The sequence below is a fragment of the Euleptes europaea genome, chromosome 9, assembly GCF_029931775.1.
Source record: "Euleptes europaea isolate rEulEur1 chromosome 9, rEulEur1.hap1, whole genome shotgun sequence".
Lineage (NCBI taxonomy): Eukaryota > Metazoa > Chordata > Lepidosauria > Squamata > Sphaerodactylidae > Euleptes > Euleptes europaea.
Genome location: NC_079320.1, coordinates 48,197,800 through 48,215,329, shown reverse-complemented (window position 1 = coordinate 48,215,329; position 17,530 = coordinate 48,197,800). Strand labels below are relative to the sequence as shown.

General features: G+C 40.4%; 1 protein-coding gene across 4 annotated transcripts in view; it reads right to left on the bottom strand.

Moving 5' to 3' along the window:
• RAPGEF2 (Rap guanine nucleotide exchange factor 2) overlaps nucleotides 1-17,530 on the bottom strand; it is a 172,376-nt gene that overhangs the window by 96,184 nt on the left and 58,662 nt on the right. For all 4 annotated transcript variants that reach the window (XM_056855236.1, XM_056855239.1, XM_056855238.1 and 1 more), the window contains exons 3-4: nucleotides 14,538-14,594; nucleotides 7,978-8,061 (exon numbers count right to left, since the gene is read on the bottom strand). In XM_056855236.1, coding sequence (XP_056711214.1) covers nucleotides 7,978-8,061; nucleotides 14,538-14,594 — 141 coding nt within the window. The remainder of the gene's footprint in view (nucleotides 1-7,977; nucleotides 8,062-14,537; nucleotides 14,595-17,530) is intronic.

The window sequence follows — 17,530 nt, the reverse complement described above, 5'->3', positions numbered from 1 at the left end:
AAATATGCTTTAACCCAATTCCATTTTTTTTCTGAGGTATTTCCTCCGGTCATATTGGTCATGCTGGAGAAATAATGTGGCAATGCTTCTCACTCTGTTTGCATCATCTTGTCCCTGGACTGACCCTGGTCTCAGTTTAATTGTGAGAAGGGGTATTTTTAGTTGTGAGAAGGGATATTCTTGACTTGACAGATTAACCATGACAAGAGCCCAACACATGATATGAATGTAGATCAACCGAAAACAAACTCTGAAAATCAAAGTAACAAACCACATCTTACTACAGCCAATCCAATTATATTTGTGATTTTAAAATCATGATGTGAAAGAAGCAATGATCAAACAGAAGGTACTAACACTGCACTCATTTATTTTTAAAATGTATATCCTGCCTTTAGCCCCATGGTGAAGAGTGGTAAGCTGCAGTACTGCAGTCAAAGCTCTGCTCACAACCTGAGTTTGACCTCAACAGAAGTTGGTCCCAGATAGCCAGCTCAAGGTTGACTCGGCCTTCCAACCTTCTGAGGTTAGCAAAATGAGTACCCAGCTTGCTAGGGGTAAAGTGTAGACAACTGGGGAAGGCAATGGCAAACCACCACATGAACAGTCTGCCTAGTAAACGTTGTGATGTGACATCACCCCATGAGTCAGTAATGACCAAGTGCTTGCCTTTACCTTTTTTCTATCACTGGAGTACCACTAACGGGAGTTTATATTGGCCAATTCTCTTCTCAGCGAGCAGTTCAAAAATGCATGTAAACATTTAGTACCTCAGTTTTCAGAATAAGAAATGCTAGCACCATCAAATGCCTGTATGACCTTCATGTCTGTAAAGCAGAGGTCCCCAACATGGTCCCTGTGGATGCCATGGTGTCCGCAAGTGTTCCCAGAAAGTGGATTGGGCCAGATGGGGCTTTTAACAAGCAGGGTTCTGAATGGCTGTGAAGACTTTTTTAAAGTGGCTTTCAATTCAGTTGCCAGCATTACATAAGGATTTCCACTGTATGACTTAGGGTAAATTGTATATGTGCATGATAGTGTTTTTAAACAATATGTTAATTTTAAAAGGCATCCTGTTAACCAGAGCTTCTGACTGGAATGTTGAAGAGTTACTATTAGTTAGGCATGACCTCATTCACTGACATTCTGTGGTTGGCTCCCCCTCCCACCCCAGCCATTTTGTGGTTGCACCCAATTACCTCTTGTGCCAAAATTCTGAAGGTGCCCACAGACTGAAAGAGGTTGAGGACACCTGCTCTAAACAGTATGAATCCCTTTTTGTCATTAACAAACAACCAGTCTTGGGGCTTTCCAGCATAAAAAAGCTCTCCTTCACAAAACAGTCCAAGCTATTAAATTAATCCAATTAATTTGGAGGATGGTATGTTACAGCTGCACATCAGTGACTACTCTTTTGTGACAGAGACAGAAGCAATCTCACATAAAATTATGATACCAGTGAAATATTAGCAATTGGCCTACACTACTAGGCCCATGCATCCTGGAATACCCTACATTTGGTTCTGCAATTACAAATGAACATATGCCAAAAAACAAAACCCAGCCTTTATACTTATTACATGGGATTTCCACAAATGTATGTTAATTGCTTTACTAAGATAAATGCAAATTAGCTATCTAGAAGCTGATGTTTACAAATCTATTTTTCCAGAGCTAGCTTTTTGAATTTTTGTTTATAGTAAGCAACCTCTAGGCTATAAGCCACTTATGGTCAACAGCGCATTTTTAATGAAACCTGTACAACCATTCCCATGGCTGCTTTCCACATAGCTCCCAGCAGCTTACATTTAATGCCATATCGCCTCTTTTGCCTGTAAAAAGCTAAAAGCAAAACGTTGGTGCACAGCCTTCCAAAAAAATTTCTAGTCAGAGACGGCTGAAAGCCAAGGCAATTGCACTGACAGGAAGTCTATCCTTATACCTATTCTCATTGGGGGGGGGGGGGTACACAGATCTATCCAAATTGGTACAATAAACCCTTTAAGGACAGCAGACAACCTCCTAAATTGATTCACACGTTTCAGTGGCTTTGGAAAGGATAAATTCTACCACTGTACATCAGGTAAAGAAATATGACTGAACATCTTCAGAACAATATAATTTCAATGAGAACAACCCTCAACAGACTATTTAGCAGCAACAAATAACACATCACTTTACTGTTCAAAGTTTGCTTACCAAAACAAGCTAGGCATGAATAGACAGGAAGAAGCTTGAATTTAGGGGAGACTCATGTTGAACTTAGGCCATATTATTTTCAAAGCAGCTTCCTTTCTATCTTGAATTGATAGTATTGCTTCCATTAATGGAATATTCAAATCATAGAATCACAGAGTTGGAAGGGACCACCAGGGTCATCTAGTCCAAGCTCCTGCACAATGCAGGAAATTCACAACTACCTCCCCCCACACCCCCAGTGACACCTACTCTATGCCCAGAAGATGGCCAAAAAAACAAAAACACCTTCCAGGATCCCTGGCCAATCTGGCCTGGAGGAAAATTGCTTCCTGGCCCCAAACTGGTGACCAGCACTACCCTGGGCATGCAAGAAGGGGCCATGAGAGCCAAACACTGATGCAAACCTTCTTGCCCTCCCTTTCATGATCTGCCTAAGGTCATGGAATCAGCATTGCTAACAGATGGCCATCTAACCTCTGCTTAAAAACCTCCAGGGAAGGAGGGCTTACCACCTCCCAAGGAAGAGTGTTTCACTGAGGAACCGCTCTGTTAGAAAGTTCTTCCTAATGTTTAGGCGGAAACTCTTGATTTAATTTCAACCCGTTGGTTCTGGTCCGACCTTCTGGGGCAATAGAAAACAACTCGGCACCATCCTCTATATGACAGCCCTTCAAATACTTGAATACGGTTGTATCACCTCTCAGTAGTCTCCTCACCAGGCTAAACATACCCAGCTCCTTCAACATTTCCTCATAGGACTTGGTCTCCAGACCCCTCACCATCTTTGCTGCCCTCCTCTGGACACGTTCCAGGTTGTCTACATCCTTCTTAGATTCCGGTGCCCAAAACTGAACACAATACTCTAGGTGAGGTCTAACCAGAGCAGAGTAAAGCGATACCATCACTTCGCATGTTCTGGACACTATACTTCTGTTGATACAGCTCAAGATAGCATTTGCCTTTTTAGCTACAGCATCACACAGTTGACTCGAGTTCAGTGTTTGGCCTCTCCAAAGAACACGTATGTTCAATGCATTTATTTTGTGAAGTACTGTAATTACCATACTCCAAAACTGCACCATCAGGATTCACCTTCTGGATTAATCAGGTACTTTAATGACTGGGCGAGAGGACTATCTCTTCACAAAACAGAGAGGCCCAAGGAAATTCTGGCCTGCAACCACCTAGCACTACCTAAAGGGAAGAGAAGACTAATGAAATTATAACCTTCAAAGTGCTCCTGCTTTAGCACTATCCATTTCAATTGGTCCTGAACCATCACAGTGTACTTTGGGCTCAGGTGTACTCCATATCAAACAAGGAGAACTGAGAGCACATTGCAGCAACACTTTATTTTTAGAACACTCAGGTATAGCAAAGGTAACGTTCTTAGCTGGAAAGGGAAGATCTGCTACTATAGCGACTATTATTTTCAATAAGCTTGCTTTGAATTTATTACATTAACAGAAAAGAAAAAAACAAAGTAATTGCAAAGAATCTTTCTGAAGTTGGTTCTTGTAGGTTATCCGGGCTGTATAACCGTGGTCTTGGTATTTTCTTTCCTGACAGCAGCTGTGGCAGGCATCTTCAGAGGAGTAACACTGAAGGACAGTGTCTCTTTCTGAAGTATTCATGAAGAATGGCTTGATGTTTATTTTTGCAGTCTCATGCAGATTACTTATCTATCAGGCTTTAGAGCAGAAGGTTTGTCTTTAAAGACCAAATATAAGTTTCTGTTTCACTTCTCAGTTTGAGGGCTTCGTTTTAGTGCTCTAGTAAGAAATTTATTAAAGGTTTGTGTATCTTCAGATAATGGTTTTGTAGCTTATGTTACCTATACTAAAACATCTGGAAAGTTGAAGTTATGGCAATCCTTTTGTTGCTAACTGATTAAAGATAATGTGAGGGAGAATACTGATGGAGCTACATCATATTCTATTTTGGTTTTAAAATAAGTTAAAAGAAACTGAATTCACAGTCAATCAGCATGAACGTTTCAGTCAGGGCGACTGAACTCTTCCCTGGTATACTTTACAACACAATGTTCAAATACACACAAACACCTATACATTTGCATGGAGTATCACAACTATGTGTAGAGAAAACAAAAATGCTATGTAAATGTCTCACATTTAGGTTTTTTAAAATTATACTGTTTCCCAAAGCCTGAACACATTTTCACAATAAAAACTGACAAATAAAAAACAGGGAAAACATAAAACAAATACCAAATACTCAAAACAGAAGTCTATTTGTTGAGTCCAAGCAAATATAGTGTTTCAGACTCCTCACAACTTAAAACTTGGCTTGTAGTGTAAGTAAGGTTATTAAATCATCATTTAACTAGAGTTTCGATTAAAATCTTGGCGGGAAAAACGAATTTAAAGGCTAGTTATTTGAGTCTTGTTCCAAAGCTGACTTCCATTCATGTATCCATAACTGAGTCAAGTCAAATGTGCATCTGAAGAAGTAAGCTATGGCTCACAAAAACTCAAACCCTGTCAGAAATCTTGTTAGTCTTTAAGGTGCTGCTGGACTCTTGCTCTTTTCTACATCTGAACACAGATAGCTTCTCACTTCATTACCTCCAATAGCATAAAGATTTGAATATGTATGTCCAGTTGTATCCATATATAAATGGAAATATTCATTGGATACGCTTTTGAACCAACTTCCCACTGAAAGTAACAGTTTATGCAATCAGATGTACATTCAATCGATCCTGGTGATTGTTATATGGGTAAGGAAGTCTGTTTTTTGTACATACATCACTTTTGTGGGGATCAAGGTATAGAAACAATACTCCAATTGTTCCTACTATGCAACTACTGTTTGGTTCAAGAAGGTTTCCCAGAAATCCTTCTCAACTTCTTTAAAATGAACACTAATTGAGGCATCATATCCTGGTAGGTATCACAGGTGGTCAGAATCAATCACTTTTAATACACCCCTACTACTACATGAGTCAACATGTACACTGTCAATTTAGTTGCTACTGCTGCTGAAATCCTAATAGAATAGTTGCAGTTTTCTAGTGGTTCCTTCTCATTCACATTTCTGCATTACATTACTGACAGCCTCAGGCAAATTGTTATAAAACTGATTTAAACTCTATGAGACACCAAAAACTAAGGCACAGGGAAATAAAGCAAGGAGACCTTTTCAAGGCTGACTTAAATGTGTATCAACCAGCCACACAGCAATATTATTGTCAGTTTTCTTCTTATCCCCAATTCAAGTAAATTTTTGAACAGCAGAAGCCTTATTCATATTGCAGAATTCATTTAGAAAGTATTCTGCTTCTAATATCATGTGCTAGCCAAGCACATCCGATAGCAGTTAGAAAAGTCTCCTATTTGAAAAGGCATAATTTTAATGAACTATTGACAGCTCATCCCAACTACTGGCCCTGGGCTCCAAAATCAGCTCGTACAATACAGACAAGCAGGAATCGACTCTACCACCTATTTATCCTATGGTCATACCTCAAAATTCTGTTGTCTCTCTCACACATACATTGCTACTGAAAAAGCTTTTAATTTTTTAAAAACCTTTTTGTTGCCCTCCAACCACCACTTACTTCTGAAATTCAAGAGGCCCTAATCCTTTGGTCTCTCATGGACCCTGTTTTCACCCTCAAGCTCCCACCTGTTTTGTTATACTTGAAGGAAATGGCTTGTCCACCCATATTCCATTATGCATGTACACATGCATGCTTGATCTTTGAAATTTGGACCCATTTAAATAATGTAAATAAATGCAAGATTAAAATAACTTGAGGCTGCTATGCCGTAGGAGGAGAGACTTCAAGAAAGGGTTTGGGTACCCTAAACTGCAAAGATAATAAAGAAGGGGACTGGAGATACAGCAATTATGTTCATCCAAATAACAGGCAGAAACTTGAGATCAAAGATCTATTGTAAGTGTGCATGATGCTGCAGTTACCCTGTATCCCTTTTAAGTGTCTGACCATTTCTTCAGAAACTTTTCTGGCAGCTAAGCATACTTAGCTGGCACTACTGTATATACCCATGTATAAGCCGACCCGCGTATAAGCCAAGGTGCCTAATTTCTCCCCAAAAATGGGGAAAAATTAGGCACCCGCGTATAAGCCGAGGGTCGGCTTATAACCCCTCCCCCACCAGCAGGCTTACCTTCACTCCAGGCCCGGCGAAGGCGGTGGCGGCGGCGGGCCCCCCGCAGGAGGCTTCCCCAGGCAGGTCCTGGGCGGGGGGAGCCGGGCGCGCCCAGTGGCGGCGGCCACAGGAGGCCCTCACAGGGTGCTCCTGGCCAGGGGAAGCCGCGTGGGCCCGGCGGCGATGGCGGCGGTAAGTTGCCCCCTCCCCCCTCCCTCCTCTACCGTATTGACCCGCGTATAAGCTGAGGCCGGCTTTTTCAGCCCTTTTTTTGGGCTGAAAAACTCGGCTTATATGCGAGTGTATACGGTAATACTTAGTGACCACCAAGTATTAAGATGGTGGCCTCACAGGGCGCTCCTGGCCGGGGGAAGCCGCGTGGGCCCGGTGGCGATGGCGGCGGTAAGTTGCCCCCCTCCCTCCCCCCCTCCCCCCTCTACTGTATTGACCCACGTATAAGCCGAGGCTGGCTTTTTCAGCCCTTTTTTTGGGCTGAAAAACTCGGCTTATACGCGAGTATATACGGTAATACTTAGTGACCACCAAGTATTAAGATGGTGGACCTCAAATTTCCACTAGACGTTGGAAAAGATTATTGGAACAACCCTTAAAGAACAGCTTGTGAAACTACACACAATTTAAATGAAGATCCACAAACCATTAAAAAACTGCTCTGTGTTCAGTTATTTTTTAGGCATAAATGGAATAGATATTTCAGTAAAGTTTTTACAGTGGTATTCACTGAGGTTTCTACAGGCACCACAAAACAGACCTCTTGATGACATCTACCACACACAATTCCAGACACTGAGAGCCCATAAAGATGTTCTGGGCAGCTGCTCTTCTGCTTTAAAATTATTCCTCTAATGATCTAAAGCATGAAAATATTTTAGAAGGAAAGCAAGGCTTTTTGGCTTTTTTTTAAATTGGAGCAATGATTATTGGCATAATTGTGCAAGTAGCATTTTTAAGGGTTTGGGCTTCTTTGAAACAATTTGATAGCAGCAGGGTTTGGTTTGAGATTCCAAAATCCTAAGCCAGGTCCAAGAGACAGAAGAGTAAACTAAAGAGTTCACTCAGCAGCATTAAGATTACGGTATGTGATTTTAGAATTAAGAATTTCTAATTTTTTAGTCATGTAGATTATATATCATTAGGCAGATACATTTTGCTACCTTGTTTTATGTTATAATTCATGTTTCTTAACAAAATAAACTGCCCGCCAAATGTCCTTCTAAAAGATTATCAGGCTTTAGTTATTTAGGCCAGCTACAAACAAAAATTACCTTCAGGTGACCAGGTGTTTTTAACATTCCAACAACCCTTCCTCTTATTTCCACAAGCTAGAGAGCAGGGGGGTGGAAGAGACATTGAAGGCAGCCATGTTTATCTTGCTGACCAACACAGCAGTAATTGTTGGCTACAATGCCTTTTCACAGAATTAGTATTTTCTGAAACCTACTATTGTAAGCAGATACATAACTGATAAAGGGTTGATAAATTACCTCAAATCTGGAAACAATGTTTAGCTCTTTAACAATTCTTCAATGCTATATCAGCAAGTGTTATGTATTTTTTTAAATATTAAATGAATATATTGAATGCCTCCTTAAATATTTAAAAACATGAGTTCCAGTCATACCTGCTCCTTGGAAGAAACATTGATTCTTTGATAAATACTGAACCAGACAGAAGAATATACCAACAGGTCCCAATATCATCGGGGCTGTAAATAAAGAAGAGAAGGCGTTAGGAGGTACCACCTGCAAAGAAGAAAAGCAAGAAAAATGCCGCCACCCCCCCCAAAAAAATCTGCATGATAAAAATAAGTCATAAGCCAAGAAAGAAGGTCCCACAACCCACATTTTAAACATTGTAATGGAACTTAACCTTAATGTGATTATGCTGCAGCAAAAGTCTAGTGAAAACTGAGTGACGATGTTAGAGATGCAATACTGCACTCACTACAGCAATTAAGACACAAGTCCAACAGTCTTATGTTGCTTTCTGAGATGGCTGAGAGTAACAGGGACCTTAGTTTAGGAGATCAGAAGTATTTTGACTGATGGAGACAGCAATTGGATGCCATTTCTTCATGTGGGTATTAAAATAAGTGACAGGAAGATGTCCTCTGCATGCAAAGTATTACATCTCAAGAACTTATATCAAGACTATTTTGAACATGTAAACTAACTAGGAAGTTCAGTGATACAAACATTATATTTTGTGCACTAATTCTAGAGTAATTGTCCCTTGTTATTAGACATTTCAATCCCAATCTCTCATTCCCCCCCCCCCAACTAACTTTAGTCAACTGGGAGAGGAAGAGATCAGCTCAAAATCACCTTCAGGTAATTCTCATCACGCTCCAATGACACATAAAAGACACTGCTAGAAATACACCTATTAGGGAGGAAAAATCACCCATATTTTGACAGTCCTTTACAGATTCAGCTTTTCAAAAATGTGTGCGACTGGATCTGAAAAGTTTAAAGCAATACTGCTTTTGAAATAACCACCAGTAGACTGAATCAGCTAATGGCAATATTTATCATCAAGTTCACCAATAAGATACCTGCAGCTAAGTTCCAGGTCCTCCCCCTTGGAAGGTACCAGGCCCCTTGGAAGGTACCAGGCCCCCTCTCTTCCCAGTGCCCCCACTCACTCCCAGGAAATAATCTCCAAACATCTCTCACAAAATTTCATTAGAAGACATAAAGGCTACTCTAGAGATTATTAATGTAATCTTTATAGAATCAACGATCTAATTCTTGAACAAACTTAGCCTAATGGTTAATGCTGCCTAGAAAGCTCCCTGTGGGAGGATGGGGACACTTTCCAAATAATAAATAAGCAATTCTGATTTACTGCAGTGCAGACCTGGCTAGAGCCCAAGATGGCTTTTGCCAACTGTCTAGCTATCAGAAGGTATAATATACCTTTGGGGAAGTGAAAAAAGCAACAGACTAGCCCCTGCTGCTGCTGCTAGTCTTTGCATTATTAAATATCCTCCTGGATGACTTTCACAAAAGCCAGTAGAAGGAGAATGCTTATATATATATAAATTAATATCCTGAGCTTTGCTAAGGCTTCAAGCAAACTTGGTTTATTCAGATTTTAGGATGCTTCCTCTTTGTCCTTGTAAACAAGCATTAAGAGAATTAGATAATAAAGATCTGAAATTAATGTTTATCACTAAAACCTGCTGGAGACATAATGTTGGCTCTCTACAAACCATGACTTACAAACTAGCAGGCAGCTTTGGAATGCCAAAACACACACACACACAAACTGCTGCTAAGCAATTTAACCCTTCCAGAATCAAAACCCTTCCAGAATCAAAATGTTAGTGACCACCACGACTCGCAATAAACTCTACAACAAAAGCCGCTGTCTCCATGTCTTAGCAGTAAAGGGCACCAACAGCCTCAGGAAGATGCACCAAAGATGCCCGAAATTTTGTGATTTCCACACCAAGCAGGTTCCTTCTCTTTCCCATATACAGGATATTACATTTGGCAGAAGAAATCTTGTTGCCGCCTGGAACATAAATCCCAAAGAAGGTCTACTTAGAAAGCTTAATCTGATAACTGAGAGCCCATACAGTCTGAACAATAAAGCTGCTCTTTCTTACAGATTCTCTTTCACTAGAGCACAGACTAGAACAGAGGAGTCAAACATATGGCCCACGTGCCGGATCTGGCCCCTTGAGAGCTCTTATCTGGCCCTTTGAAGCAGCCACACAATCTGGGCTGGCAACACATGGCCCAGCCTGACCAAGTGACATTTATGTCATATCCAGCCCTTGTAACAAATGAGTTTGACAGTCCTGGATTAGAATTTGTAATAGCCTATGTCTTAATTCCTACTCTCCCATGCACTACTGACCAGGAAAACAATTGAGAAAGTGTGTTTAATGCAGGAATAAATCTATGCTTTTAGTATTTGGGCAGGGGCACATACGAAGGGGCAGATCTGCTTTCTAAACCCCCTTCTGCTCCCTTTTTCAAAGCAAACAAAGAACACTTCCACCCCCACTCGCAAATCCAGAAGTAGGGTTGCCAACCTCCAGGTACCAGCTGGAGATCTCCTGCTCTTACAACTGATTTCCAGCCAATAGAGATCAGTTCACCTGGAGAAAATGGCCACTTTGGCAATTGGACTATGTAGCATTGAAGTCCTTCCCCTCCCCAGGCTCCACCCCAAAATCCTCCCGCCGGTGGCAAAGAGGAACCTGGCAACCCTATCCAGAAGCTACATTTGGTATGGGAAAAAAGTACTTCTATCCTTATGCTTCCCGAGTGCAGCTCCTGTTTCTTCTGGGGGGCGGGTGTGTTATACATCATCCATTCTTCCAAAGGGGTAAGGTTATGGGGAAGAAGACGTTCCCACAAGGTAAGGTGGAGAACATTAACTATTTTAAAAAAATCAAAGAAGCTGGATTTTTAAAAAAATTAAATTTGATTTTTAATGAAAAATCTATCTGAAGGAAGTTTTTAATTATGATATATTATAGCTCAAAGATACCTGGTCTAATACGGATTACCAATTTGTATTGCATGAGACAATATATTCATGTCATGCTTGAAATTTTTTGTAGACATGTTTCAGTGACTCATGCATTCTTAGAAGCCTACTTTTATGCTGCTCTGGCAGCTTCTGTAAAGATTACTTAGGTCAGTGCTCCCCAATGTGGCTCATGGGTGCCATGGCACCCATAAACATTTCCCAGAGTTTACTACGCCTTTCAGGAAAGAAGGTGTGGCCACTGTGAAGGCAGAACTATTGACTGACTGCTTTCATACAAATACAGTTTTCCTAATTAGTGATTTAAATCAAATCCACCCTGCCATAATGGGTTCACAGCTGCTAGGCCATGCCCCAAATGTGCCCTTCTTCCAGCATTCTATAAACTCCTAGGCACTAGAACAAGCTAATTCCCACCCACACCTCTTTTTATTCCTTTAAGTGACTCAGCAATTTGGTCCAAAGCAGGGGGCAAGGCCAGAGAGCTCATTACTACCCTCTGCATGCATGAGCCCCGTACACAGATATTTCAGATCTACAGGGTAACAGTGACAGCAAAAAAAGCTGGTTATTAGGGTTGCCAGATCCCCTCTCCCCCAGCCATCAGCATCAATTCAGCAACACCACCTTCCAAAATCTATCATTCAGGTATGACCAGGACCACCACATAACAGAACCTCCCAATCCCAACCCAGAAAGGTGGTTGAGAAGGTGATTGATGGTATCAAAAGCCATTGAGAGGTCCGGGAACAGAGCTGCACTCCCTCTGCCCCTTTTCCAGGATAGGTCAACTACCAAAGCAACCAAGGTACTTTCAGTCCCATAACCAGATCTGAAAGGATCTAATCCTGTTTCAAGGCTTGAGTGACCACCTCCTCTCCCTAGGAGGCATTAACTACCTCTCAGACACAGTCACCACCACTGGTAGATTTAATTAGCCAGGAAGAGCAAGGGTCATACAATCTGGCGGTAGCCCTCAAACTCCCAAATTCCTGCACACATCCTCAGACTGAATAAACTGAAAAGCATCTCAAACAGCCAGGCAGGCTGGCACCATCTGACCCTGCTGATGCTAATGAAGAGTCCAAGTTAGAACAGATGCAAGAGATTGTATCTGCCAAGAAGTGTGCAAAATGGTCACAGAGGTCCACCAAAGAGTCCACCACCTCCTGAAGGTCAGATCCCAACAGGCCTCTGACCACATGGAACAGTTGGCCTACACTGTGCAGATGTAGTGGTGGTTTCTTTGCTGCCATTAGCGCCACAGAGTACACTTTAAAATAAGCTTTTGCCTACATCTTATCAGATTCATTCCAAGTTTTCCTCCACTGTCACTGTAGCCATCTCTTGTCTTTTCATTGCCTCAGTAAACCAAGGAGCTACCTGGGCTTGAGAGAGGGTGCTTAGGAACAATCATGTCAACCGTATGAGTCACCTCATCATTTCAGAAGTCCACCAGGGCACTGACAGAAGCACAAACTATATTGGGGGGAAAATTCCCAAAAGCCATCAGAAAGCCATTTGGATCCATCAGACTCCAGGGGTAGATCTTTTTACTATATCCCTTACCCTGCAGAGACTTGATATCCCTGTAAGTCTAAACCCAAGCAAATAGTGATCAGTCCATGACAAATGAACCATCATCAATTCTTCCACCCTTATATAGCATTACTAGCATATACAGATCTCCCTATACTCCGAGTCAGTTTGCAACATCACGGAATCCCTATGACTGATCAAATGCGTCAAAGATATCATAATCTATCTGCTAGTTAGCAAATGTGAATACAAACTGCTGGGCCACCAAAAAAAGTATTTAATCATGATAATCTAATTATGCAACAGAAGCATATGTTAATGAACATCTACAGGTCTGAGATTCAATGTGGTCACTAGACATTTGGAGTTGCATGCAGGAAACCCAGGTTCAAATCTTCATTTAAGTGCAGAGCACTCAGCAGCTTTATGAAGGTCACTACAGACTGCTGTAACTCTCTTCATTGGGCTCTTGTTAGGATAAAATTAGTACTTCCTATACAGCTATCTGTATCCTTGGAGGAAAGGAAGGAAACAGGTATGCTAAGCATGTTTCCAAAATTATATTCATATTTAGGAACTGTAATAACCAGGAAATCTTACTGGTAGGTGCTGCAATTTTTAAAGTTTTCAGGTGGTAGTCTCTCCTAAGCAAATCCAAAGCAAAAAACCACCATGATGGATCATAGAGTGTGCTTCAGTTGAGAAGAGATTGGGGGTTACAGCATTATGTATTCCCACCGATGCATTAAGAGATTGAAAATGTTATTAAAAACATCGCTTTAAAAGGGTTTTTCGATACTACGGCTAAAAATGGTTGGAAGACGTCTTCACAGCTAAAGGGGCCAAACAAAGTGTGAACAGTATTTTTTATAACATTTTCAAACTCTTGATACATCGGTGGGAATACATAGAAAGTGCGAACAGTATTTTTTATAACATTTCCAAACTCTTGATACATCGCTGGGAATACCTAGTACGGTAACAGTCTCTCTGACACAAACTGTTTTGGAAATGGCCTCAGGTCAAATGTAAAACTGGCCACTATAATGAGGCCACGATTTTCAACGTACAGATGCCCAGTTTCAAATCTAGCAATGGCTTCTACAGGCAACCAGAGGAGAAAAGGAAACCTGAGCCAGCTCAGCTCTGCCCTCCCTCTAACTCATCCTTGGAAGCACAATAAAAATTGTAGCTAAGCTTCTTTCCCCTTCTGCCACAGCACTGCCAGGGGCAACTACTACACATTTCACATAGAGGCTGGGCTGTAAAACCTACCAGTAGAGCCAAGAGGCATACACAATTTCCACTTTCCCCAAAGAATATCATCATTGGATAACTAAGCAAAGCAGAGGTACTATGTGGCCATATTTTATGCTATCGAATATCTATCTTAAGTATTACACGGTAAAACTATTTCAGCCTGTTATATCAGCTGCAGAAAACTGAATTCCTTCATCCAACTTAAGCTGGCACTCTACTGTGCAAAAATCATACAATGTGAATCTATAAATTTTCACATAAGCAATTATGATCAGTGGCGGACCTACATTTGGGGGCCCCTGAAGCTTGAACTGTTATGGGCCCCCCTTTGCAACCAGCAACAACAGAGCAACATCCAACAAGGTCCAAAGGGTCTTGCTGCCTTTGCAAGGACCTCAAGGCCCAAATGGAGGAGAACAGGGTGATGGGGTGGAGTCCTTGAAAATGGTCCATACACTGATTAAATAAAACTATAGAACTATTAAGCCCTGCACCACCGAAGGATTCAAGGATCCAGCTGCCAAAATGTAGGCTGTGAATAGATTCTGGAGAGCTCAGCAAGCCCTTACAGCTGGTGGTTCGGGTGCTGCAAGCCCCCGAGAAAATTTTGAAATGTGACCAATTACAGGGACATTTTGAGGCCATATGAAATGGGTATTAGAGCATAATCTAAGGTCAATATTAAGTATTTCAACCCATTGGCTTATGATTCTATCACTAAAAAAACTCCATCGATTTTGTTGAGAATTTCCCTCATTTAAAAAAAAGTTGCTTCAGGGGGGGCCCTCCAGGATTAGGGGCCCTGAAGCTTAAGCTTCATTAGTTTCACAGTAGATCCGCCTCTGATTATGATATAAAAACTGAGACCACACTTACTAGTACAGAACTTCATTTGCTTCATGCCTCTCGTATCGCACTGTTTCACACATCATTCTGTAACGATAAAAGTTTACCATTTACTGTTTTAAAAGGCTTGACCATTTATAATTAAAAGCTTTGCTTATCAAACATTCTAAACAATACAGCAATCACATGTTCATGTATGTATCTAGCTTTCAATCCTATATACTTCAGTAACTTTACATTTTCCACAATTCTACACACTGGTGGCAGTTAGTATGCTTTCACAGCTAACCTTATATTGTTATAGTTACTATCCACCCAAAGCAGTACTTGCTGATAAAAAGCTTTTGTCAATGTATGTTTACTCTTCAGCTATTTTTCCTTATGTGCTTTCTTTAGCATTTTTTCATGTTTTTTCAAACACATATCAGCATAGATGTGCTCAGAATAAATCTGTGTACCATACACATAGCACGCTATGTTCATTCTCAGAAGATAATTCACAATTCATCATCATCAAAAGCAAGAATTTTACTAAAAAAGGTATGAGAAAAAATCTTTTTTCTAATAGATTGCAGATAGACAGGAAATGAGAAACTATTTTGTAGGGCCTTTGGAATCAATACAGATGCTTTCCACAATGGAGTGACATGAGAAACATTTGAGAATGGCATGTAATAACAGGCATCTTGGAAAAGGGTAAGGAATCAAAGGCAAAACCCCCAACTGTTCAGAAAATTGTATAATGTGTAAAGGAAAATAATATAAACAGCATACACCAAAACATAGTAAGTTAACAAAACATATTAACTTTTCTGGTACTAATCTGCAATTTAGAAGTCATAGGTGACTTGAAAGACTTTTCTTTGCTTTGGAAGATCCCCCTCCCCTGGATCTTAAGTCTCTTTAGAACTGAAGAGCTCTAGATATGTAGAGACGTACAATTTCCAAAAATGTTTAAGCCATGGAGAGAACTTCCCACCCCCTCAGGAAAAATGGAAAATGTTGCCAAAAAAAATGAAATAGATACAAAATAAATATTGCATCAAGCCTAAACTTATGTTAACATTTTAGCAACAAAATTTAAAAGTATAAACACCCTCATTTTCTATCAGCCCAGTCCTGAAGGGTGGGGGCAGATCCATGGTGGCCGGGAGCGGCACAGTTGTGCTGCTTTCTCATTGACTTCCTGGTTGTCCAAAAGGGATTGTTATGAATTTTAACAACAAAACAGCAGAAAATCCCCCATTGCCTCCAACGGGGCTGTGCCACCAAAAAAGGTGGTGCAGCACCGTTGCAACACAAGGAGGCGTTCCCAGGGCGAAAGGGGTGAGGAAGCTGCCTATAGGCAGTTCCTCCCCCGGGAACACCCCAGGAACTCCCCCCTCCAGCATAGGTGTCACCTTATTCCATGATAAGGTGGCACCTATGCCGGCGCAGGGTCACCCTAGTTCCTAACAAGCTTAGCCCCCCTTCAGGAATGGGCTCTATAAGCCAAATTCTAACTATTCTCCACACTAAAGAGAGAGACAGCTGCAAACAGCTGCCCTCTGTGCTACCATAGCTCGTTTATCCTTTTGCCATCTGACGGGTAGAGAGGATTTGAAAACAAATGAAAATTTTGTAGCAAAGAGAGTGGTATTTTCATAGTCTAGCTGCAGCATATTCATCTACTGAGTCAAACTTTGTAACACTGAACTTTTCAACAGTGTATTATCACATATACAACATATTGATTGTTGACAAAATAACACCTCTACATATTCAGATACATTTACTTAAACTAAGTAATAGGAAAGAGGTGCTGGGCCAAAAGCTTCACAAAATGGTGAGTTTTGTGACATCTGACATCATGCAGAAATCAAGTAATCTGCGAGTTCCAACTCATGTATTAGCACTGGAAAAAACTAATACATTTGTTTACTTCATTTATTTTCACTGTTCAGGGCAAGCAACGAAATCTCTCTCAAAAGTCTTATCAGAAGATGTGCAAACAAATTACAGCTTTTGAGATTTGTGACAGATACTAAAGATTCCCCACTGCCACCTCTATCAGCAGCTATGGTTCTAATTTTACACTGCTACACTTGCTTTGACTTCTCCCATAAAAATTTTTTATGTTTAGGCTATTAAAATCTGAATTCACATTAAAGTTGTATTTCTCCTCAAAGTTCATCGAGATAGCAGTTTGAAAAAATGCAGAAACCATGGCAATTTTGTCCAGCTGTATGTAATGGTGAGATAACATAAAGGCAGATATTGGAACATTCACATTATGGTAATGGATAAATAAATTATATTTCAGAAGGAAAAGTAAAATGTGGATTCTGCTTGAACCAAGATTATATTTAGCAATAATTCATTCACATTTTAGGAGTTAAGAGACTTCTAAAAGTGTTTAACGGATTCAATTCCCACCAGCTCTATTCTCTATAGAGTTGCATGATAGCCATTAAACACTTTACTTATAACCTACATTCAGGCAAACTAGTTAATTTCATAAGAGCTCAATTCTCAGGATATACTTGTTCTGATTAAGTACAAGAACAAGATGGTGCATATATAAATGAAAAAGTCCTTGATGGTACAAAATGTAAGAACAACTTCCTTTTTTATATGTTGCTCAACACCTCTTTGTGGATTTTTCACAGCTAAGTATAGGAATGCAGTTTCCAGAAGCCATTTTCCCCACTTTGTGTTTAAAAACAATAATTAGCAAATTACAGTATTCCACACTACAAGACTGCGATCTGGTTTACCCTCTCTCACACACAAACATACACACTTCATGTCAATGGTTTCTCCAACATGGCTTGATCAGAGTAAAACAACAGGCATCATTAAATATCAAAATTCACATATAAAAAAGCACTAAAATAATTTATTCTTTTATTAACATATTTGCAGGACACCTAAATAAATATGGTTGACTCTTCTGCCATCTCTGTGCTATCTGGTTAATAAATAGCTATTATGTGAAGGCATAGTTTAATTTGGATTAAATTAATAATTTATAACAGTGGATC